The 24789-nt window shown below is 38.3% G+C and overlaps 1 protein-coding gene across 9 annotated transcripts; it reads left to right on the top strand.

Moving 5' to 3' along the window:
- The first annotated feature begins 4592 nt into the window (after positions 1–4592).
- ZNF567 (zinc finger protein 567) lies at positions 4593–24055 on the top strand. Of its 9 annotated transcripts, none has more exons than XM_029926217.1 (7): positions 4700–4726; positions 5224–5285; positions 6252–6356; positions 8619–8691; positions 18319–18445; positions 18694–18780; positions 22316–24055. In XM_029926217.1, exons 4-7 carry the CDS (start codon positions 8683–8685, stop codon positions 24034–24036), a joined length of 1944 nt encoding a protein of 647 aa, XP_029782077.1. In that variant the 5' UTR covers positions 4700–4726; positions 5224–5285; positions 6252–6356; positions 8619–8682; the 3' UTR covers positions 24037–24055. The 9 variants fall into 9 exon arrangements, with proteins under 9 accessions (XP_029782075.1, XP_029782077.1, XP_029782076.1 ...); XM_029926216.1 differs by having other exon boundaries at positions 6252–6586; XM_029926221.1 differs by lacking the exon at positions 8619–8691.
- The last annotated feature ends 734 nt before the right edge of the window (positions 24056–24789 follow it).

The raw sequence follows: 24789 nt of genomic DNA, 5'->3' as shown, positions 1-24789 counted from the left end.
ATGGAACATTCACTTCCAAACACTATTTTGCAATATTTATTAAAGCTAAACATATGTGTAATTTCTAACCTTGCAATTCTATTTTTGGGTACATAATAAGAACAGGACTAATTTCATATGCACACCAAAAGATTGACACAAGAATGTTCATAGCAGCTTTACTTATAATAGCCAAAAACTAGAAACTCAAATACACCATCAACAAGAGAAAGGAGGGATGCCTAGGTGGCTCAGTCAGTTGTGTCTGACTCACAGTTGTGGGATCAAGCCCCATGTCAGGCTCAGCACTGAGTGGGGAGCCTGCTTAGGTAGGATTCTCTCTCCCCTTCTCTCTCTGCCCCTTCCCCACTTGTGTGCATGTGCACTCACACTTTCTCTCTCCCAAAATAAATAAACATTTAAACATTTATGTTCAGTAAATGGCAGATCCATGTTTTGAATACACATTTCTCTAACTACAAAACCAGTTCGTTTTCAATTCTGGTTTTTGCCCCAGAGGCCCAGATTTTATTATTTAAATGAAACCTTAGCATAGGCAATTCATTTAAACAAATACAACTTGCACTAAATTGGTAGGTTTAAAAGACTGATGATACCCTATATTAAAGAGACACTCTTCTGTCTCTTTTATGTTGGTGAAAATTTAAGCAGGGCAATTAAGTTAATAAAAGTGAGTTTTAACTGTGAAAGCCTCGTTCTCAATATTTAAGATTCTGTTCAAAAGATAATTATACGTATGCACAAAAAGAAGTGTGCAGCGAAATGCTATACAATAATGGAGGAAAGCTGGAAAGAAGTTAAACATCCTTCAGTAGAGAAATGTATATCCAGACAATGCAGCCAAAACATTATGAGAGATTATAATTTGATGACACGAAAAGCTGTTCACTGTATTTTGTTAGATGATAAAGGCAGATTTCAAAACAGTATTGTAGTATGATTCTGTTTTGAATGAACAAATCCTATATGCCTACATGGATACATGTGTTAATTCACAGAGAAACATAAAATGATTTAGACTAAAATGTTCAAATAAGCTGTTTCTAAATGAGCGTTATTTTAAGCTTTTCTGTATTTTCTAAATTTCTGAATTACAATCAGAAAAATAATAGAGCTAATCCCCCCTCTCTGAGAGAAGAAGAAATAATAGGAAATGTGTATGAAACATGGAAGGTAGTGCTGCAGCAATTTGAATTCTAGCTTTAAGTGGCCTGTAGTTTATTCATAGATGTGAAGCCTTTCAGATAAATGACTCAACTACTACCTTAAAGATCCTAAACCTTGAAACCTAAGATTTATTACAAATTGGATTCCTCTTCCTGGTTGCCCCTCACTTACCTATGCTCCAATCTCTTATTGCCTGCCAATCTCTCGATCAGTCATTGCTCCAACAAGGAAATCACATCTGCCTTGGAAATTAGTTAATATTAGACCCTACACATAGGAGAGGAAATGGAACTTAGGCCTGATGTGGCTGTGTAGAAATTCAGACCATTCCCTTGATCATTAGGCAGAAAAGGAAGTTGAGAAAGTAATCTGAAGTATCAGGATGATGACACTTTAGAGCACAGCAGAGATGCCCGTTTCTACTTCCAGGAATCTTAAATCAGTCCTGTAGAAAATTAGCTAAGTACCCTAAAGAGTCACAGTGAAGAAAGATGGCTCTAGAATACGGATTTTGAACTGGAAAAGGGAAAAGAGATACTGTAATCCAGGAGACCCAGTTGACTAAATAAATACATATAGATCTTATATCACACCCTTGAACAAATTCCTCTGAGTGGGGTGAGTCATGTATATTCCACTCAGCAAAAGTCAATTCCACGTTCCTGTGTCTACATACCCCTGAAATGACAGGAACCCATGTCCCAATAAGATTCTAGAAGGGAATGCAAAGTTGGTGAAGACATGGGACCTGGACAGTAAGGAGTTGCTCAGCAAAGTTAATAGTTAAATAAATTACAGACTATCCATGTAAAAGAATACTAAGATAAACAAATCCAAAAACTGTAGAAAGTAATTAAGGATATAGAAAATTTTTAAGATCTATCAGTAGAGTAATCACTTTACAAAACAGATTGACAAATATACAAAAATGGAGTGATACAAAAAAAAGTCTAAGAAGTTAAACAACTGTTTCAGTTATCTGTTGCTATGTAACCATCTCAAAAGTTTGTGGCTTAAAACAAAAAACATTCATTAGCTCATTATTCCAGGGTTGGCAGTTTGGGCTTCGTTTGACTGAGTGGTTCTACTAATTGCACCCATCTAATAACAGCCAGTAGTTTAGTGGGGGCTGGATGATCCAAGATGGTCGCTGAAATGTCTGGTAGCTGTTGCTGTCAGCAGGGCCTCTGTCTCCAGGTGATAATTTGTCTTCAAGCAAGCTAGTCATAACCTTCAGTACAAGGTGGTCTCAGGGAAGGAAGAGGAAAAGAGCAGACCTCCTAAGGTTTTTGTTTCATAAATCTTAATAGTGTCACTTCCATCATATGCTTTTTGTCAAAGTCCATCACAAGCCCCTGTCTACTAGTAATCTAACCATTTCAGGAGAAGAACAATTACTCCTTTTTCTGAAAAAAAGAGAAAGAGGGAGGGAGGGAGAGAGAGAGAACAAGAACAAAATCCCTGACCTTAAGCTTGGTCTCAGATATGCCCAGTAATGTTTCCCTTTATTCAGAGCTCTTTTCAGAAAGAATAGCACTGTAGGGACAGGGGAGGGGCATGGGACGGGTAGGGAATCATTAGACACTAGACCTTCTTGGACCACAGACTAGCTAAACTGGAAGAAATTCTTCAACACCACACAATCTCTCACCATCTACCAGACAGAAGTAAAAGGGAGATGGGGAATACTGCTAATCCTTTTTAGTATCAGAGGGAAAAGCCAGGGTCACTGATATCCAGGGCTGAAAACTTCTCTAAGTTCACAGCAAGTTTCCTGGGGAGACAGCTTTGGGAATGATGTGGTTCTGAAACATGGAACTTGACCTCAGCTCCCAAAGAAGATCCTCTAAGAAAGGAATGCTACTCCTAGACTCTCCAAATCTCTTCCTAGGACTTTGCCTAAAGGACTCTTCCAGTTCTAAAATTTCATTCCAAAAACAGGCCTGTGCTTTTTTGCTTGCAGGTAACACTTTATACTACCACTCAAATATCGGACTCCCTTTTGGTGACCATTTCTTTGCAGCTGGGGTCCATGGCTGTAAAGCAGGAGAAAAAAAGCAGCAGCTGGGAACCCAGGAATACAGATCCTAGGAAAGGATTGTTAGAAGTTTCCCTCCTGAAGCAAGTCACTGAGAGTGAATCCCACGGACACAAACGGAGATGGTGAATGGGTTTTATTTTAGTTTGGTCAAACGGCCCCTCCGGAGTGGTGGCAGGTCCTCAAGAGAGAGCACTGCCAAGCAGGAGCTCAGGGTGTTTAAGGGCTTTGGCAAGGCAAAATAAGTCGTCATTTAGTTATCCAATCATAGTTTACAGCATTCTATAATGGCCAATCATATTTTGACACACAAACGTAAGATTTGGCAGAGACCTATCAATTTTAGTGTTCTTTGTCTTAGGAGAAATTTGAAGTGACCAATCATAGGTCTGAAGAGGGGGCGAAGCGGGTGCACAGAAACGAGAACTGTGTGGTTAAAGGGTGGGATCTAGCGACAGTATCTTAGGATCTAGCAACAATATCTTAGAATCTAGCAACCGTGTCTTAGAAAACAAGTTAACCTTTAAGTTATAATTTATGGGTTACAATTTAGGACTTCCAGAGCCTAATTGCCCAACCCTTAATTATTCAAGCAGAAAAGGGTTGGAGAGTAAAACAATGGTTGGCATTTTTCCATTAGGGTCAGCTTGACCCGAGGAGGGTCTTACAGGCTAGAACCTAAAATTGGCCCCTACATGGGCAACACTCACTTAACCGGTACCCCTCTGTGTTAAGCACACACTGTGTTAAGCACTGAAGCTAGGCACTGGACTTGTCCGGGAGCGGGGCCTGACAAAGGCAACTCAGGCCATGCTTCAGGGCAAGGGCGACTCAGGTTAAGACAGACATTGCAGACTTCACAAGCGCAGGAATGCTCTCAGAACGGTCTTCAACAGACCGCTCAGTCCCGACGTTAAGCCCAAAACTGAATAAAGCTCTATCCCATTACACAACCAAGCCCGTACCGGTCGGAGAATTAAAGGCTTATTCCATCACACTAGGTAACAGCACTGTCTTATGATGGGCGGTCTCAAACCCCACATGTCCCGTGCCTCACACTACAGCGGACCAGCCACCCAAAACGTCCCGCGTCCGAGTAGGGACGTACGTGCACAGTAACACACCTGTCACGGCCTCAGCACCGCACACACTCGCACTCGGATTCGTCAGGGCCACAAACGCTCACAAACACCCATACACAGGCCTGAGCTTCGGGCTCAACGCGCGCTGTCTGCACCTTGCGGACTCGCGGCTTCCTCACTCAGCGCACCGCCACGCCCAGACTCTCGTGGCCTTTCTGAGCGCGAAGACTTTTAGGGATAACCAGAGAGGACCCAGGGCTCAAAAGTTCTTTTCAAAAGCTGCACAGGGGCTTTGGGAAATGTAGTTCAAGGCCAGAAAAGCCCGGATGTCGAGCGCGCGCACGGAGGCTGAGGCTTCAAAGACTGAGCCGCGGAGACCCTTGGGAGGCGCCGTTCGCGCGGGAGTGCGCAGGCGCACACCGCCGGCCGGTGGGCGAAGGTGAGGCTGGCGGGTCCTGCGGAGGCGGAGGTGGCGGGTGATGGCGGGACTGGGGGGAAAGCCGAGGAGGGAGGCGGGAACCTGGGCTAAGAAGGCCGGGGACGAAGGCGAGAGTTCTGGGCCCTAGAGAGAACGGGGAGGGAGGCAAGAGCCTAAGCAGAAGGAACCAGGAGCCAGGGCCAGGAACGCCGGGAAGGGCATCGGGAGCCCGGGCCCGGGAGCGTCCTGGAGGGGACCGGTAGTCCAGGCTGGACAGCGCCGGAGAGGGAACTGGACGCCCCAGGCGGTATGAGCTTGGGGAGGGCAGGAATTTTGTCTCCTCCCGCCGCGAGGAAATCGGCTTTCGGGGTGCGGCCTGGCACACACGGGCATTCAGTTCGTGTAGCTTTTGGTGCCCGTTCTTGGGTAGTTTGGGCATGTGTTACTCCGTGTGACGTTGTGGAACCGGTTGTTTGGAAAGTGATAAAGTCTCTCTGTGTATCTAATTTTTCAAATAGGATGCGAGTTGATTTGTTTTTGAGACTGCATGCGACTTTGGAGAGACGACAGGAAGGGGGTTGTGAGTAAAATGTGGCTACTTTGTGTAGAAGTATGTTCTGAGCTCTAAGATTATGCCTGACCCGTGCCTATGGGAGTGCTTGTGCCGAGGGCAATAAAACTGCCTTTGTCTGATTTTTAAAGTATTTTGTGTGCACAACCCGCAGTAATGAGTGAATGTCGTTGTGTGACTGAGATGAAGCGCTTGAGAAGTTGGATGCATGACCAGTTAAACATGTATTGTTTAGATTATCTGAATATTGGCATTTTATATGCTTGAAGATTTCACTCGGTGGCAACTGGACAAGTGAAATAGAGATTTCTTTTTTTAATGGAAACAAGGAAGTAGTAAAAATAATTTTCAGATGGTAGGATTGTATATTGGGAAACCCCACATTGACTAATGATTGGTATGTGGAAATGAATAGGACACCATGAAAAATTGGGAAAGACACACACAAAATTTCTCCCCTAACTGCCACTCAAAATTTCTATTTGGGGGAATCCCTTTTTTCCCTGGATGCATTCCCAGACAGATTCAGTAATTTCTTAAGTCATTCTGAAGACTGAATCTGTTGAACATTTAAATATAAGATCAGTCTCATAATAACTAGTTAAATAAAATATTCACTATAGGGACTCCTGGGTGGCTCAGTCGGTTGAGCATTCTTGGTTGTGGCCCAGTTCACTATCTCACTTTGTGGGTTGGAGTTCCACTTGGGCTCTACGCTGACAGTGCAGAGCCTGTCTGGGATTTCTCTCTCCCTCTCTTTCTACTCCTTCCTGACGTGCTCTCTCTCTCTCTCTCTCTCTCTCCCTCTTAAAAAGTAAACAAATGAATATTTTTAAAAAATATATAGAAAGCAGTACTCAAACTTGTTTTAAAATAAAAGCCTCCCTCCTACTGGAAGGCTGCCTGGGGAAAGAGTACACAATCAGCCTCTTCTGTAATTCCTCATCTTCAGTTTCGTCTCTTTACTCCCTCTAGGTGGGTAGTCTCTGACTGGAATGGATTGAGAGCTGAAAAACAAGACACAGGTCAGAAAGTAAGGACAAGAAGAGGCTAACATGAGTGGTACCATTTGAATTTAGTGTAAGTCATCTCCTACCTTCTGAGAGAACCCACTGCCGGGAACTTCAGATACGCTTCCCTTCTCCTGGGTACTGCCACTTCTCCAGCTGTCTTCTCAGTGTTTCTTCTGGGCATGCAGTTGGCCCGTTGCTCTGGTGGGTCTTGTTGTCTCTCCAGTGAGTCCTCTTGGACAAGAGAATCCAGGCCATTCCAGGCGGGCTCCATCCATGGGTTGCCCATCTAGAGCTCAGGTGAGAATTAGCACCTTAGTGGCTTTGCCCTTTCACATCCTGAAATGTATACATTTCTCCCCCAAAATCTCTCGCCACTTTGTTTCCCAGTGGCATCAGCACCTAAGGGGCCCCTTGTTTCTTACAGGAAAGCACCCACTTTTCTTCCCCTGAAAAACTATGTCCTAAAAATAGTTTACTCTCTTAGACATTTTCTTCTCTCAGCCTCTCCAGCCTGTTAAAGTAGGGGTTAAGTTAATGGTAGCAAAACTTTATATTTTTTACAAGACTTTATTTTAGAATGAGGGACACTTAGAAGCTTGCTTTCCTCACTGTCTTTGGAACATCTGCTGAGACTGAGAGAAAAATTTCTAAGTTACCATGCTGTCATAAACAGTGACAACAATTGGAAAACTCAGACGTTTCTTGGAAAAAGCATTGACAAATCAATAAGTTTTATTTATACATGTGTGCTTATGTGTGTGTTTGTGTGTGTGTGTATATATATAGTCGTGTGTGTGTGTGTGTGTGTGTGTGTGTATATATATAGTCGTGTGTGTGTGTGTGTGTATATATGTGGCCATCTCATTCTTTGTATGAGATACATAGAATTTTATAATGTGTAAGTAAAGAATTTTTAATGTTCCTAAGGAACTCAAAATTTAAGACTTGAATAAAAGAACAGGAAGACACATGACAGAGTGTCAAAACTCAACATTTCTTGCAATTCCCTTAAATTTTTAGTAAAATTTTTGAACTTTCTAAAGTTCTTCAGAGAATATGAACAAGCCAAAAATTCTGAAAGAAAATGATGAAGGGGGAAGTAACCCTACCTGATACTAAAATATGTTTTAAAACTAATAACTGCTGAGTCATCCTTGCAATTAAATTAATAGGTCAGCAAAACTAAATATAAAATCCATATCTACCCAAATATATAAAAGAAGGAAAGTATATGATAAAGATGGCATTTTTATACTTGATCTCAGCCAAAGACCAAGAAGCAACAAAGATGGCAGTTTTGATGAATGGAGGAAATAACAGGTTATTTAGAATACCTGACAGCACTAAACCAATGGGGTTTTTTTGTATTTAAGTAGGCTTCACACCCAGTACAGAGCTCAATGCAGGGCTTGAACTCATGACTGTGAGATCAAGACCTACGCTTAGCTGACTAAGCCACCCAGGCACCCCTGCTATAAGTTATTTTTGCGTGGGAAAAACAAAGTCAAATGAGAAACTATAAATTATTATAAGTGAATATAGTATTTCCTTCCTTTTTTTAAAAAAAAATTTAACATTTATTTTTGAGAGATAAAGAGAGACAGAGCACAAACAGGGGAGGGACAAAGAGAGAGGGAGACACAGAATCTGAAGCAGGCTCCAGGCTCAGGGCTGTCAGCACAGAGCCTGATGCAGGGTTCGAACCCATGGACTGTGAGATCATGACCTGGACCAAAGTCAGATGCTTAACCAACTGAGCCACCTAGGCACCTGTTTCCTTCCTTTAAAAGAGATCTAATAACCAATCTAGGACATAAAAATCTAATAGAAGGTGAAAGAATTACAAGAGACCATTAACAGATGAGAAACTAAGACTATTTTTTAAACTTATGAAAAGAAGTTTATTTTCTCTTATAATAGGAAAAATAAAACCTAGAACCACAATTTCTACCTATCAGGCATGCATCAAGAAGTTGATATCGGTAGCATTTGTCAAGGTGTGGGGTGACAGGTATTCTCATATATTCCTAGTAAATGGTAGAGCCTTCTGGAGAGCAGCTTGAAGGGTAGGCTGCTAAGAGAAAAAAAAATAGTGCTTAAAAGGAGGGGAACTTGCCTAAAATCTAACCTCTTGCCCAAGAACCTGTATCTCTGCATTTGGGGATAAAATAAGGTTTGTCTGGCTCATTCTCCTTCCTGTAAATTATGTGGTCAAAGGCCAAAGCAAGGGAAAGGGAGACAATTTCAATTGAGTCTTAAGTCATAAGAGAGCTGTAAGGCATGAATAGTGTCATTTTGGCTTCTTTTCATCTTGGCTTTGCCTTCTTAGGAACTGCCTCTTTTCCAAAGAGGAACCAAAGGAAGACTGGTCACCTCTTGCAAATCTCAAAACCATGGCTCAGGTGAGGTGATGGTTCCTCTCTCTTTTCCAAAATAATCTTTTTTTTTAAGGGTATTTGAGCATTTGCCTTTCTTGCACTAAATCCTCCTGCCTATCTTCCCCTTCAGGAAAGTGTCCCCATTTCTCCCCGTATCGGCCAGATAAGTCTTTTCCTTTCACAAATGCTCCTTCTAACTTTAACCAGTTTTCACACAGTAAGTGGGTTTATCATTAAACATCTTTCTGCGCCTTCTCCCAGAAGCAGAGCTGGGACAAAAATGTATCACCTCACATGAGACTATATTACTGCATAAACTTTGCTGGTTTAGCTAAAAAACAGTCAAGATGGAGATGGAATTGTCTTGAGGCTTTCAGAAAAGTTATGCTTGGCAGATTGTGCGAAGAACAGAGAATCTTGCTTTTCTCCTGTCTGATCCTTCAGTTTTGCTCATAGCTGCTAACACTTCCTAAAAATCTGTGTCCTGCCAATAATACTCCCACATTATGCTAATGGTGTTCCTATGTTTGAACTTCTCTAATTTTATATTTGGATTCAGGGGAAGTAAATATATATGCTTGGTTTATCATACTGAATTACAAGTATAACTCTTGAAATATTTCTGCTCTTGGTTTCAAAGATGTTATTTTCTCTTGGTTTTTTCAGAAATGTCATCTTTATATCTGGACTTCTTAATTACTACTGTGCTCCAGATTCTTTTATTATTCTTTTAATGTTTATTTTTGAGAGAGAGAGAGCAAGTGGCAGAGGGGCAGAGAGACAGGGTGACACAGAATCTGAAGCAGGCTCCAGGCCGTCAGCTATCAGCACAGAGCCTGACATGGGACTTGAACCCACAAATGGTGAGATCATGACCTGAGCCGAAGTCGGACACTTAATTGAGCCACCCAGGTGCCCCTGTACTCCAGATTCTTTATTGGTTCTCCTCTTTGTACATTCCCCTCTTCCTAGTCACAAGCTACCACTGTTATTCTAATGCTCACATAACTACAAACCTAACCCTCTGTTCTGAGTGTCAAAACCATATCCAATCTCCAACTAAAAATCACCACCTGAATGTTCCAGATACTTCAGGCACATGCCCAATATTTATCTCATTATCTCCTGCCCATCTTGTTCTTTTTTGTTTCAATCTCCTTTTGGCCCCAGTCTCATATCCACCTGCTAATTTATCTACCTTGAGTTAAATAAATTCTCTCTTGCACTACACAATTTAGTGGTGAATCTTATTCCTTATACCACAGTTCCCTTCATCTCCATTGATATTTTTATTTTGAGTGCCTCTCTCATATTGTAGAGATGGTACGTGTTCCCATATAACACCTTTGCTTCTTTTCCAGTCCTCCAAGTGCTCACACTAGTGCTCACTTATGGATCTTTGTGTTTCTTATGCTTTTCTGTTTAAGTGTATCTGTGTGTGTGTGTGTGTGTGTAGTAAAATATACATAATGTAAGATTTCACCATTTTAGCCATTGTTGAGTGTATAGTTTAGTCCCATATAGTACACTCAGTGTGTGTAACCAGTACCCCTAGGTATTTCCAGAACATTTTCATCATCCCAGACAGAAACTCTGTACTTCTAACATTAACCAGTGACTGCTATCTTACACTTTTTATAGAATCAGGCCAAAAGCACATTAGAAGAATGTATAAAGACAGCCCATTAGGGGAGTGGAAGATGTTAAAATATTTATTAACAGTTTAAACTCAAGAATAGTAATCAATGATAATAGGGTTTTCCAATTCATGAATATGATGTACATCTTTTATTTCAGATCTTTAAGTTCTCTAATGTTTTGTTGTTTTCAGTGTACACTCTTACACATGTTTAGTTATATTAATCCCTGGGTATTTACTTTTTATGCTATTATAAATGCTATTCATTTTTATTTCAAGTTTTTACTGTTCACTGCTAATATATAAAAATAAATTGACTTTTGTATATTGACCTGCAATCTTTCTAAAGTCACTTATTCTAGTAATTTTTTGTAGTCTTTAGGATTTTCTACATAGATAAGAATGTCATATGAGAATAATGACTGTTTGCCTTCTTGCTTTTCAAACTATTCATCTACTGCATTGTCTAGAACCTTCAGTACAATGTTGAATGGAGTGGTGAGAACAGACATTTTTGCCTTGTTCCTGCCTTAGGGAAAAGGGATTTAGTGTTTCACTCTTAAGTATGATATTAGCTATAAGTTTTGCATAGATTTATCAGGTTAAAGAAGTTCCAGTTTGCTGATAGTTTTTGTCAGGAGAGGGTGTTGAATTTTTTTCAAAAGTTTTTCTGCAGCTATTGGTTATTCCCCATTATATGGCTCTTTTCTCTCTTTCCTCTTTAAATGCTTATTTATTTTTGAGAGAGAGAGAGCGAGAGAGAGAGAGAGAGAGAGAGAGAGAGAGCGAGCGTGCAAGCAGGGGAGGGGCAGAGAGAAAGAATCCAAAGCAGGCTCCAGGCTCTGAGCTGTCAGCCCAGAGCCCGATGGGCTCAACAAACCATGAGATCAGGACCTGAGCAAAGTTCGACACTTAACTGACTGAGCACAGGCACCCCTTTTCTTTTTTCTATTAACACCATAAATTATATTGATATTGAAGTGTTAAGCCAACTTAGTAGCTCCAGGATAAATCCCACTTGGTCATGATATATTATTTTTTATCTACTGCTCAATGAATTTGCTAATATAGTACATTGTTAAGGAGTCTTGTTTGTGGTTCATAAAGAGTTTGGTCTATATTTTTTGCTTGTAATACCTTTATTTAGTTTTTGTATCAGGATAATTCTTTTAAAATAAATTGGAAAGTATACTCTCTTATTTTCTAAAAGAATTGGTATTATTTCTTCTTAACGTGCTTGTTAGAAATCACCAGTGAACAAATTTTTTAAAAATTAAAAAATAAAAACAGAGGGGCACCTGGGTGGCTCAGTAGGTTAAGCATCCAGCTTCGGCTCAGGTCATGATCTCGTGGTTCGTGAGTTTGGGTCCCCCGTTGGGCTCTGTGCTGACAGCTCAGAGCCCGGAGCCTGTTTCAGATTCTGTGTCTCCCTCTCTCTCTGCCCCTCCCCCACTCATGCTTGCGCGCGCGCTCTCTCACTCTCTCTCTCAAAAATAAAAACATTTATAAATAAAAACAGAGAGGGAGGCAAACCATAAGAGACTCTTAAATACGGAGAACAATCTGAGGGTTGCTGGAGGGGTGGTGGGCAGGGAAATGGGTTAAAGGGATGATGGGCATTAAGGAGGACACATATTGGGATGAATACTGGGTATCGTATGTAAGAGATGAATCACTGGGTTCTACTCCTGAAGCCAAGACTACAGTGTACGTTAACTAACTTGAAAATAAATAAGTAATAATAATAATAAGATATTAAAAGAAAGAAGAATTCACCAGTGAAGCCATGTTAACCTGGAGATTTTTTTGTAGGAAGGGGTTTAATTAGCCACTCAATTTCCTTGGTAGAATTAGGAATAGTCAGGTTATTTGAGTGTTTTCTTCAGTGAGCTTCTGTAGTTTGTATCTTTCAAGGAATTTGTCAAATTGATTGAAAAAGGTGTCCAAAATATACTCCTTTTATCCTTTTGATATTTGTGTAGTCTGTAGCAATGCCCCTCTTTCATTTCTGCTGTTGGTAATTTGTGTCTTATTCTTTTCCTTGGTCAGGATTTACTCCATTGCTTTTATGTTTCCTCTTTCTTCACTTCTTATCTCTTTTTCTTTTTTTTTTTTAAGACTTTGGGTTTAATTAAATCATTTTCTAATTTTGAGAGAGAGAGACCATGTGAATAGGGGAGGGGAAGAGAGAAGGAGACATAGAATCAGGTGCAGTCTCCAGGTTCTGAGCTCTCAGCCAGATCCCAATGTGGGATTGAACCCACAAGCAGTGAGATCATGACCTGAGCTGAAGTCAGACACTTAACCGACTGAACCACCCAGGTGCCCCAAAACTTCTGCATCCTTATTGATTTCTAGTCTATTTGTTGTAGCAATGACTGAGAGGAAAGTTGAAATCTTCAGTTATAATTTTGGTTTTGTCTGACTTGACTTTTTTGTCAGTTTTTATTTAATTTTTTTCTAATGTTTTATTTATCTTTTGAGAGAGAGAGACAGCGTGAGCAGAAGAGGGTCAGAGAGAGAGGGAGACACAGAATCCAAAGCAGGCTCCAGGCTCTGAGCTAGCTATCAGCAGAGAGCCAGACGCGGGGCTCCAACCCACAAACTGCGAGATCATGACCTGAGCCGAAGTCAGATGCTTAACCAACTAGAGCCACCCAGACACTCCTTAATATATTTTTCGGTTCTGTTTTTAGGTGGATTCACATTTAGAATTGTTACATTTTCTCATAAATTGACCCTCTCTATTACTATGAAATGCCTCATTTAATCCTTGTTAATATTCTTTGTTCTGAATTTTATACTGTTTGATATTATAGCCATTTTAGCTTTCTTATGATTAGTATTTACACAGTATACATGTTTTCTATCCTTTTAAAAATGATTTTAAGTTTATTTATTTTGAGAGAGAGAAAGAGCAAGTGGGGTAGAGGGAGAGAGAATGGAGGAGAAAATCCTAAGCAGTCTCCTTGGGGTCAGCGCAGAGCCCAATGAAGGGCTCGAAAACATAAACCATGAAATCATGACCTGAGCCCAAACCAAGAGTCCGATGCTTAACTGACTGAGCCACCCAGGTGCCCCTCCGTCCTTTTCCTTTAACCTTCCTATGTTTTCATATATATGGTGAGCCTCTTCTGGGTAGTATATAGTTTGTTCTTACTTTAAATTTTTTTTTTTACTTTTAAGTAACCTCTACACCCAATGTTGGGCTCTAACTCACAATCCCCAAGATCAAGAGTCACATGCTCCACTGACAGTCAGTTAGGTGCCTCTGTAGAGCACTACTTTTAATAATCTCATAACACATGTTTTTTCCCAGAGCAAATACACTATATACTGTGACAGAATATATGCAAATCTCAACAAAGAGAAATCATATGGAGCATCTTCTCTAACCACAATTGAATTAAATTAGATATAAAATAACATATCTAGACAAGGCCCAATATTTGGAAATTAAACAATATGCTACTTTTTAAATATTTATTTATTTTTAAGAGATAGACAGACAGAGACAGAACATGAGGGGGGAGGAGGAGAGAGAGAGGGAGACACAGAATCTGAAGCAGGCTCCAGGCTCTGAGCTGTCAGCACAGAGCCTGACACGGGGCTCAAACCCACGAACCACTAGATCATAACCTGAGCCATGTTTAACTGACTGAGCCACCCACGTGTCCCAACAATATACTACTTCTGAGTAACCAATTTTGGGTCAAAGAATAACCAAAAAGAAAATTTTCATGAAATTTATGGCTAACATCATACTTCATGATGAATGATTGTTTTCCCTCCTAAGATCATGAGCAAGACAAGGATGTCTGCTCTTACCACTTCTATTCAACACCGTAGATGATACATAAAGAATGAAAAAGAAATATAAGGCATAGAGACGAGAAAGGGAGAAGGTAAACTGTATTTACAGATAATATGACCAGATTATATAGAAAGTGTTAAGGAATTTATGGAAAAGAATACTAGAAATAAAAAGTGAATTCAGCAAGGTCACATATCAAAATATAAAAATCAATTCTATTTTTATATGCTAATAGCAAAAAATTGAAAATGAATTTAAAGAATAAAATTAACATAACATTTACAAGACATGTATACTGAAAACTACAAAACACTGCTGAGAGAGATTTAAAAAGGCCGAAATAACCTACACCAGGTCCATGGATTGGAAGACCTACTATTGTTAACATATCCATTATCTTCAACCAATCTATAAAGTCTTTCAAAACTCAATCACAATCTAAGTAGGTTGTCTTATAAAGATTGATAAATTGATCTAAAATTAACCTGGATGTAACCTAACATGTCTAAACAAGTTCGAAAATGACAGTGTTGGAAGATTATCAGTGTTGCTCTACAGAGGCACCTGATTGGCTCAGTCACTGGAGCATGTGATTCTTGATCTCAAGGTTGTAAATTAGAGCCCCATGTTGAGTGTAAATCTGTCCTAAATTTCCTCCCCTTTTTACTGACAAACATTTACATCAATGATGGTTTTGGACTTTTTAAAGTCTCATTTTACTTTTGTCAATTTTTGTTTTTTGTTTTTTGAATCTCTTGTTATTTAAGTACATATTATACATTTGTAATAGTTCTATTTTCTTTGTATATTTAATTTTTCCCATCAGTATAAAATGTCCCTTTTGTCTGTAGTAGTAACACTCCTCAACTTCCCCATGTCTAGTGTTTGTATGTCATTTTCCATCCTTTACTTTCAGCCTATTTGTATCTATGATATTTAAAATATATCCCTTGGGGCACCTGGGTGGCTCAGTCAGTTAAGCCTCCAACTTCGGCTCAGGTCAGATCTCACGTTCATGGGTTCGAGCCCCACGTCAGGCTCTGTGCTGACAGCTAGCTCAGAGCCTGGAGCCTGTTTCAGATTCTGTGTCTCCCTCTCTCTCTGACCCTCCCCCTCTCATGCTCTGTCTCTTCTGTATCAAAAATAAAGCATTAAAAAATAAAATAAAATAAAATATATCTCTTGTAGGGGAACCGGGTGGCTCACTTGGTTAAGCTTTCTATTCTTGATTTTGGCTCAGGTCATGATCTCATGGTTCATGAGATTGAGCCCTGTGTCAGGCTCTGTGCTGGGTATCAAGCCTGCTTGGGTTTCTTTCCCTTTCTCTCTGCCCCTTCCCCACTTGTACATGTGCACACTCTCTCTCTCTCAAAATAAATAAATTTTAAAAAATAAAATATGTCTCAGAATTATATTTGAATCTTGCTTTTTCATGCATTCAAATAATCTTGGTCATTTTATTGGAATATTTGGTCCATTTATATTTAATACAATTAAAGGTATATGGATTTAGGGCTGCCATTTTGCTGTTTTGTTTTCCAAATGCTTAATGTATTTTTGTTTTGTTTTGTTGCTTAACCTGTTTTTTAATTCATTTAAATATACCTTATATTTTAATGCAGTTTTGGGCTCATGGCAAAATTGTATAGAAAATAACAGAGTTTCCACTTACCCTCAGCCCCCATACATGAATAGCCTCCCCATTATCAATATCTTGCACCAGAATGGTACATTCATTACAATGAACCTACATTGATACATGATTCCAAAGTCCATAGTTTACATTAGGATTCACTCTTGGTCTTGTATATTCAGTAGATTTTTGCAAATATATGATGTTCTGCCATTATAGTAATATACAGAATAGTTTTAGTGCCCTAAACTTTTAGAGCTATACCTTTTTATCCCTTCCTCCTTTTTTACTGTCTCCAGAGTTTTGCCTTTCCAGAATGTCATATAATTGGAATTATATAGACTTCTCTGATTGGCTTCTTAAACTTACTAATGTGCATTTAAGTTTCCTCCTAATGTGTTTTTATCCATCTATTCCTCTATATTGTTGTATTTTGTGTCAATCAAATACATTTTAATGGTTCATTTTCATTCCTCTTTTGACTTTTTATTTATTCATTTTAATGTTTTCTTTATTTATTTTGAGAGAGACAGAGAGTGCCAATGCAGGAGGGGCAGAGAGAAGGAGAGAGAGAAGCCCAAGCAGGCTGGACACTCAGCATAGAGCCTGACACAGGGCTTGATTCCATGACTTCGAGGTCATGACCTGAACCAAAATCAAGAGTTAAACGCTCAACTGACTGCGCCAACCAGGCACCCCTCCTCTATTGACTTTTTAATTATATCTATTTCTATGCCCAGATTTTCCTAATATTAGTTCCCTGAACACATTCAGAGCAGCTGCTTTGAAGTTGTTTTTTGTTTTGTTTTGGTTTTGTTTTTGTTTTGTTTGTTTTTTTGGCAAAATCCAACATTGAGATTAGTTTCTATGACTAGCTTTTTTGAATATGAGTCATATTCTCCCTCTTTTGTTTTGTTTGTTTTGTTTACATATTTAGTAGTTTTTGCTAGAAATGTGGATATCATGGATAATATAGTAATCTGATACTGTTATGTCTTTTTTCTAAGGCTTATTGGTTTCTTGTCCTAGCAGGCAACTAACTTGCTTGAAATTGAACTTTAAACTCTGAACCAACCCCAAAGTATAAAGCAGCTAATATATCAGCTCAGTTCTTTAAGCTTCCAGCTGCTGCTTTTGACCCTAGCTCGTTTAGGTGAGGGGAGGCAGGTTCTCCTTGTATTCATATACACTAGCTCTCAGTTTAAGGAATTGGTGAGTGTTTATACTTAGATTTTGGGACTTACTTTCAGTAGGTCTGTTTCTTCCAGTGTTCCACTCCTTATACTTCCTGCTGCTTTGTTAGCTGCAACTTCTGACACCTTAATCCAGTAAGACTTCAGTTTTCTTCTGCTTGTGTTATGAGCAGGTTGTGTAATGCTATTAAACAAAAATGCTGAAATCTCAAAATCTCACCAGGTACACTTCTATTTTTCAAAACTCTTTTTTGGTATCTTTCTGTCTCCTTTTTCCTAAGTCCTCTGTGATGTCTCCAACAACTGCTTAGTTTAATTATCAACGTGGAGTTCTGGCAGTGTTTATACTCAGATTTTGGTTCTCATCCTTTCTGTAGTTCCCTTACTTCAAAAATTTATTTCTAAATCTCAAGCTCATCTGCCAGCTCTAAATTCTGCCTTAACAACTATGTGGTTTCTGGTAGCTTCACAAAAAAAGCCATGGATTGAACAATTCTTACCCATCGAGGTTGCTGTCCTTTAAGGATAAGCTCTCCATTGGGGCACCTGGGTAGCTCAGTTGCTTGAGCATCCAACTCTTGATTTCAGCTCAGGTCATGATTCCAGGGTTGTGGCATGGATCCCTGCATTGGGCTCCACACTGAGCATTTAGCCTGCTTGGGATTCTCTCTGCCTCTGCCCCTTCCCCCAGCTCATGCTCTCTCTCTCTCAAATTAAAAAAATAATTAATTCAATTTTTTTTAAAAAAAAGTTTAAGCTCTCCTTCAATTTTTGCTTGCTTTGATTGCTTTCCAATGACATCTGTGAGTTGTTATATGTTACATTCAGATATATATATTAAGTATAAATATTATCTAAGGAATCATTTCCTTGAGCAATATACTATGTTTTTGGATGTCAGAACTTGCTCCCATGCATTTTTAAACCATATTTTTTCTGCATAACATGTTAATCTTTGTAGAGAAAAATTTTACCTCATCAGGTGTGTTGCCCTTTTAATATACCACATCTTTTACATTCTTCTCTTGTAGTACCTGTAACACCTTTTAGCAGGTGTATGTTTAAACTTACTTTCTTGAAAGTATGTGTTCCTTGCTTTGAGGCTATGCAGGGACAAGACAGTGTTTTATATGTGTTGGCACTCCAGCAAACTAGTGCAGTTTGGGGGTACAGAGTGACTTCACATAAATATTTTTGTGATGAACTATTAAATAAATCCAGTGACAGGTACTTCTACCTTCACTTTGGTTTACCTTATAGTATAAATCACAAAACAAAAATGATTGGCTTTCATTACATTGATATGAATGCCGCAAAAGTAGTCCCCAATATCTAGTCAGCTTATTCTGATCACAGTTCCAATCCGTTGCAGGCATCAGTGTCATTCAAAGATGTGACTGTGGACTTCTCTCGGGAGGAGTGGCAGCACCTGGATCCTGCTCAGAAGACCCTCTATGTGGATGTGATGTTGGAAAACTATTGCCACCTCATCTCTGTGGGTCAGAAAAACTCTCTTTGAAACCTTCAGTAGCATGCATTTCCTTTCAAAGTGCCTAAATTATGTGTGAAATTGAATTTCAAGAATAAGAATTGATGAAATCCTTTTTTAGCAGAAAGGATAATTTTGTTATTGCCCAGAGCAAGGTGTTAAGTTTACTCTTACACAAAGAAAGATCTTAATTTGCAGTATTGAAAATGTACTTTACTAATTTTTCAAATGTATTGAAGCCAAACTTTTCTTTATCAGGATGTCACATGACCAAGCCTGATGTGATCCTCAAGTTAGAACGAGGAGAAGAGCCGTGGACATCATTTACAGGTCATACCTGCTTAGGTGAGTTTCTGACTCTTCAGGTGGATGAAATCTAGTGGAGAAATGGTCATGTGGTAGGTGGCACCTTTGAAATATTTTGGGAGTGTCCTTTTAAAGGCTCCTAACCTTTGAAATCATCATTATGCTTACAAAACTTAAACAAAACTTTTAAATATCACTCTTCCAGTATAATATTCTTTTCTAGTTTGCTTGATGTTATCAAAGATAGTTGCCACTCTAAATCAAAATTTAAACCCTCCTTTTAGACCTTTTTTTTATTTGAACATTCTTAAATCTGTTTTTAAAAGAGAAAATTCTTGTTTAATTTTTTTTCTTCTCAGTTGCTTTCCATTTTTTTCTTTTTCTTTCTTTTTATTGCCTCAGATTTGTTTTCTGTGCTAAGCCTAAGCTCCCCTTCTCACCACAAATATAGCTGTTAATTTAAAAGTCACTTGCTTTGGCCCAGATTGATAATTCCACAGTTATCATTTTCTTCTATTAAACTTTTGTGGTTCACTTTATATGGCTGATCATCATTCCTAAAATCAACCCTTCATTTGGGTAAAACATTAACTTATTCTTATCCTGATTCCCTGAGTGACTATTTCTAAGTTGGTCTGTTTTCTTCATCACTGGACATACTGTCTGATAATACCTGGCACATAACAGTCACTGATACATATATTTTTAAATGTATGCTGTTTCACTAGACTCTCAGTCTTATTTCTCTGATTTGACCTCAAAGGAGCTGCCTTTAAGTTATAGCAATCTTATCCTTCCTGAGGACAGAAGGCCTTTGTTTTATGTAAATGTCTCTTACACTGACATACCCAGCACATTTTCCCTACCTTCACTGTAGTACTTCAGGGGTTCTGCACTCTGATGTTTCACCTATTTTGTGACACTATGTTAGAAATGAAAATCACAAACTTTCCTAGCCTTTAAATTCCTCCCTACTATTTATTTCTATATATTTTATTTTTACTGTGATAGCAGCTTTCTCTCTCTATCATCATCTCTTCTGAATATCTTCACAATTTGTGTTATATTTACCTGCCTTGTGAAATGTATTTACATCTTCCCATATTTTCATTTTTTCACTTACATACAAAATAACAACTATCTTATTTCATATCTTGACTACAGTAATTACAGCTTGCCTTTGCTATAATTTTGTCCTAATTCTTTTGATGTATGTTGTTACTTTCCTGACAAGAGATATCATCACTTGTTTCCTATTATTCATTATATGAAATTGAAATTTGTCAGTCAAGGACTACTATAATCAACCCTCATCTGGTTTTTTCAACTTAATTTCCCTCCATTATGGAAAACTCTTGGTAATTTCCTCTTGATATAGTCTCCTCAGTGTTCCCCACATATGTATGACTTGTCATAATGCCTGTACTGTTCATTGTCTTGTGTTCTCCCCTCCATTTACTATGTATCTTTTAAGTTAAGTTTTAGATTTCTTCTCCATAAACTATTCCTTAACCACTCCACATCCTTTTTCTGAATCCCCATGCTATTTACCAACTCAACACATACAACTCTTGAAAATGATTATATAATTTGGTACCCAGTTATATGTGGCTTATGTTTAAGGATTCTTTCCTTCAAAGATAAGATCCTTTGTTTGTATCTTTTTCACTATAGTATATAATATTTTAAATATTCCATATTTGCTTCACTAACTGTAGAGCTGTACAGGCAAGTTATGTTTTTACTCCATTCAGAAAGTATGGTAAGCTCCTTCCAGATGTACCTACTCAGGTCATGGCTATATAGATTCTGACTGAAATGGTAGGATTCTACCAAACACTCCCTATCTAGGTAGGATATACAGTGTTAATGTAAACTCAGAAGAGTTCAAAGGAAATAACCAATAAAGTATTCCTTTCTGTGGAAAAGGTTACTATCAAAATCTGCATTTTTCACAAAATATTTAAGACATGATTAAGCTTGTGAAAATACTTTGTTAAAATTACTTTCTTAGACCGTAACCATTTTTAAGTTATAAAGAAATACTGCTTAAAGTGATAGGGGGAAATGAAGGATTTTTGGCATCACAGATTATAGCATTTTCTTAAAGATATCTAACTATGAATAGAAATAAGAATGGAAGATAAGCCAACTGATTAAAAGAACATGAGCAAAGCATATGATTAGAAGTAAGTGAGATATTTATAAGGCAAAAAATATGAGGCCTTAGTGTTATGTGTGAAAGCTGTCAGATCTGTGGACAATCCTGAAAACTTGTTTGGATATGGAAAATGAATCTCAGTGATTTAAAGTTTTCATTACAGGAGAAATTCCTTATATGTTGTGTTGAGAGTAATGGAGTAAAGGAAGAAATAGATTTTTTATACCTAAATTTAACATTGTTTCACTAGATGTGGATGATTGCAAAATAGCAGAAGTCAAATATAGCTATAAAATACAAGAGAAATGAAGGTTAAAGTTAAGGAGTCATTTAGAATGAGAGTGAACAATCTAATCTTGTCCACGACGTGGCAAACTGGAGTTAAGAAGTTACGGGAGCCTGGGTGGCTCAGTCAGTTAAGCATCCAACTCTTGATTTCAGCTCAGGTCAAGGTCTCACAGATTGTCAAATCGAGCCCCACGGTGGGTTCTAGGCTGGCATTGCGAAGCCTGCTTGGGATTCTCTCTCTTCTTTCTCATTGCCCTTCCCCTGCTTGCACTCCCTCGTTCTCTGTCTCTCTCTCAAAAATAAATAAACCCTAAAAAAAAAAAAGACTTGTGGCAGTTTTTCTTTAAACCTGAAAAAGTAAGTCTGCAAAGGGGAATAATTATAATTGATGGTCATGAGATTTTCATTATTGAACCATTCTGAAAGGACTGGTAGTGATAGCAATAATGAATACGCCAGTAAATACACTCCTAGTCAGTTTTACAGTTCCTGTTGGAAGTGTCTTCATAGCTCTTTTCTCACAAGAGAAAACGATATGGAGAATTAGAGCCTAGGCTATAGGGATATCTTTTTAACAATAGGAAATTACTTGATACTTGGAAAGATTAATGAGCCACTGATGGCTACATGGTAGGGGGTGGTGGAACAAATGCAGGTGTTTTGACTCACGGTCTGAGACAGAATGTATAAAAATATAGGCTCTGATCTGTGTTTTCCAAAAGTAATCCTTCCTCTAATATTTTTCTTGAATAAGCTTTTCTCTTAATTTTTGTCGTCCATCCTACTTAAAGTTTACCGCCCTTGATAGGTTCACTTCGTTGTTTCTGAATCCACCTATCCAAGCATCAATCTCTCACAGTTGTCTTCTCCTCACTGCTTGGTGTATTTGTTTCACTTTCTATATGAAGTTCTGGCACAAAGTGCAAAAGTTACTAGCGTTCATTGCTTAATTTTTCATTCTTTTCCACACTGAAGCAGAGTTTTTCTTTAGGTTTTATGTCTTTTCCTTGGCAAGGAATAATTTGGCTAGAGTCTTTTTTTGATCTCATATAGTAGACACTAGTACAATTTCTTTTCATAACAAATATGTGAAGACTCACAAATTGTTATTATATTCTTTTGTAGAAGAAAATTGGAAAGATGAAGACTTTTTAGTGAAATTCAAGGAAAACCAAGATAAATTTTGTAGATCCGTTGTATTCATCAACCACAAAAAACTGATTAAAGAGAACAGTAATGCATATGAAAAGACATTTACTTTAAGCAAAAACCCTATTAATTCAAAAAATCTACCTCCTGAATATGATACTCATGGAAGGATTTTTAAAAATGTTTCAGAATTAATCATCAGTAATATAAGTCCTTCAAGAAAAAGACTTAGTGAGTATAATGGATATGGGAAATCACTTCGCAATACTAAACCAGAGACAGCTCAACCTGGAGTCAAATCCCTTAATCAACGTGGCAGGGTTGTCAGTCATAATGAAGTACTCATGCAGTATCATAAGGTGGAAACTCCAGTGCAGCCATTTGGATATAATGACTGTGAGAAAGCCTTCCTTAAAAAGGGAGACTTAATTACACATAATAAAGCTTACAGAAGGGAAAACCCATCTGAATATAATAAAAGGAGAAGAACAACCAATATTGAAAAAAAACACACATGCACTGAATGTGGGAAGTCCTTCTGCAGGAAGTCAGTATTGATTCTGCATCAGGGAATTCACACAGAGGAAAAACCCTATCAGTGCCATCAGTGTGGAAATTCATTTAGAAGGAAGTCATATCTCATTGATCACCAGAGAACTCACACAGGAGAGAAACCCTTTGTTTGTAATGAATGTGGTAAGTCCTTCCGACTAAAGACAGCCCTCACGGATCATCAGAGAACACATACAGGGGAAAAGTCATATGAATGTCCACAGTGTAGAAATGCCTTCCGTTTGAAGTCACACCTCATTCGTCATCAGAGAACTCATACAGGAGAGAAACCATATGAGTGTAGTGACTGTGGAAAGTCCTTCCGCCAGAAGACAACATTGTCTCTACATCAGAGAATTCATACAGGAGAGAAACCCTATATTTGTAAAGAATGTGGGAAGTCATTTCACCAGAAGGCAAACCTTACTGTTCATCAGAGAACTCATACAGGGGAAAAGCCCTATATTTGTAATGAATGTGGGAAATCATTCTCCCAGAAGACAACCCTCGCTCTTCATGAGAAGACTCATAATGAGGAGAAACCCTATATTTGTAATGAATGTGGGAAGTCCTTCCGCCAAAAGACAACCCTTGTGGCACATCAGAGAACACATACGGGGGAAAAATCCTACGAGTGTCCTCACTGTGGGAAGGCCTTTAGAATGAAGTCATACCTCATTGATCATCACAGAACTCACACAGGAGAGAAACCATATGAATGTAATGAATGTGGGAAATCCTTCAGTCAGAAGACAAATCTGAATCTACATCAAAGAATTCATACAGGAGAGAAACCCTATATTTGTAATGAATGTGGGAAATCCTTTCGCCAGAAAGCAACTCTCACTGTACATCAAAAAATACATACAGGACAGAAATCCTACGAATGTCCTCAGTGTGGGAAAGCCTTTAGCAGGAAGTCATATCTCATTCATCATCAAAGAACTCATACAGGAGAGAAACCATATAAATGTAATGAATGTGGGAAGTGCTTCCGCCAGAAAACAAATCTCATTGTGCATCAGAGAACTCACACAGGGGAGAAACCCTATATTTGTAATGAGTGTAGTAAGTCCTTCAGTTATAAGAGAAACCTCATTGTCCATCAGAGAACTCACAAGGGAGAAAACATAGAAATGCAATAAATGATGTGATCTTTGTGAAGCCTTTCCAAGTTACTATAAAACTAGTTTTTAAAAAAAAGCATGCTAAAACATTTTAATAAGGTAATTTTAATCACAAATGTAATAATAGTTAAAGTATCAACCACATAACTATCTGCTGTTTACCAGCACATACATTGGATATGATCATTGTTACAAACTTTATTAGAAATGAAGCTAGTTTTTTAAGTTTTCATGTTCACTCAGATTATTTTTTTAAGTGCTTACATAATATGTACAGAGGCAAGATACTGAATGGTTATAATATCAGTCTCCATAAAAGACAGACATGAAATACATTTCTCCTTGCACTCTGGAATAAAGAATGGCTGTTACTTCCCCAAAGATTACCATGTCCCTGGTTTATACATCATGAAGCAGTCCTTGCATGTCCTTAAATTTTATGTTTTATCATACATTATTAATTCTTTGTGTCCTTATTCACTGAACATTTTAAGATTCATACATTATTGCATGTGGCAGTAATGTATTCACTTTCATTCTGTATACTCTTCCATTTAAGAATATACCACTATTTATCCTCTTGATATTTGTATTTTTATAAATTTGTGTTGTAATAAAAATACTGCTCTAAATGCTATAAATATTCTGTGTGTGTATGTGTGTGTGTGTGTGTGTGTGTGTGTGTGCGCGCGTGTGTGTTTCTGTTGATCTTATAGTAAGATGAATTACTCAGCCCAAGAGTGTATGTAAATTATTTTCAGCTATGGTAGA

Source organism: Suricata suricatta, chromosome 16, assembly GCF_006229205.1.
Source record: "Suricata suricatta isolate VVHF042 chromosome 16, meerkat_22Aug2017_6uvM2_HiC, whole genome shotgun sequence".
Taxonomy (NCBI): domain Eukaryota; kingdom Metazoa; phylum Chordata; class Mammalia; order Carnivora; family Herpestidae; genus Suricata; species Suricata suricatta.
This window is presented reverse-complemented; position numbering and strand designations above follow the sequence as displayed.

Bases quoted from the DNA above. Each gene is read 5' to 3' on its own strand.
- ZNF567 (XM_029926211.1), top strand. From the start codon at position 5,253: ATGCGACTTTGGAGAGACGACAGGAAGGGGGTT. The intron at 5,286-18,318 runs GTGAGTAAAATG...AATCCGTTGCAG, and splicing joins GAGACGACAGGAAGGGGGTT to GCATCAGTGTCATTCAAAGA. The intron at 18,446-18,693 runs GTCAGAAAAACT...TTTCTTTATCAG, and splicing joins TTGCCACCTCATCTCTGTGG to GATGTCACATGACCAAGCCT.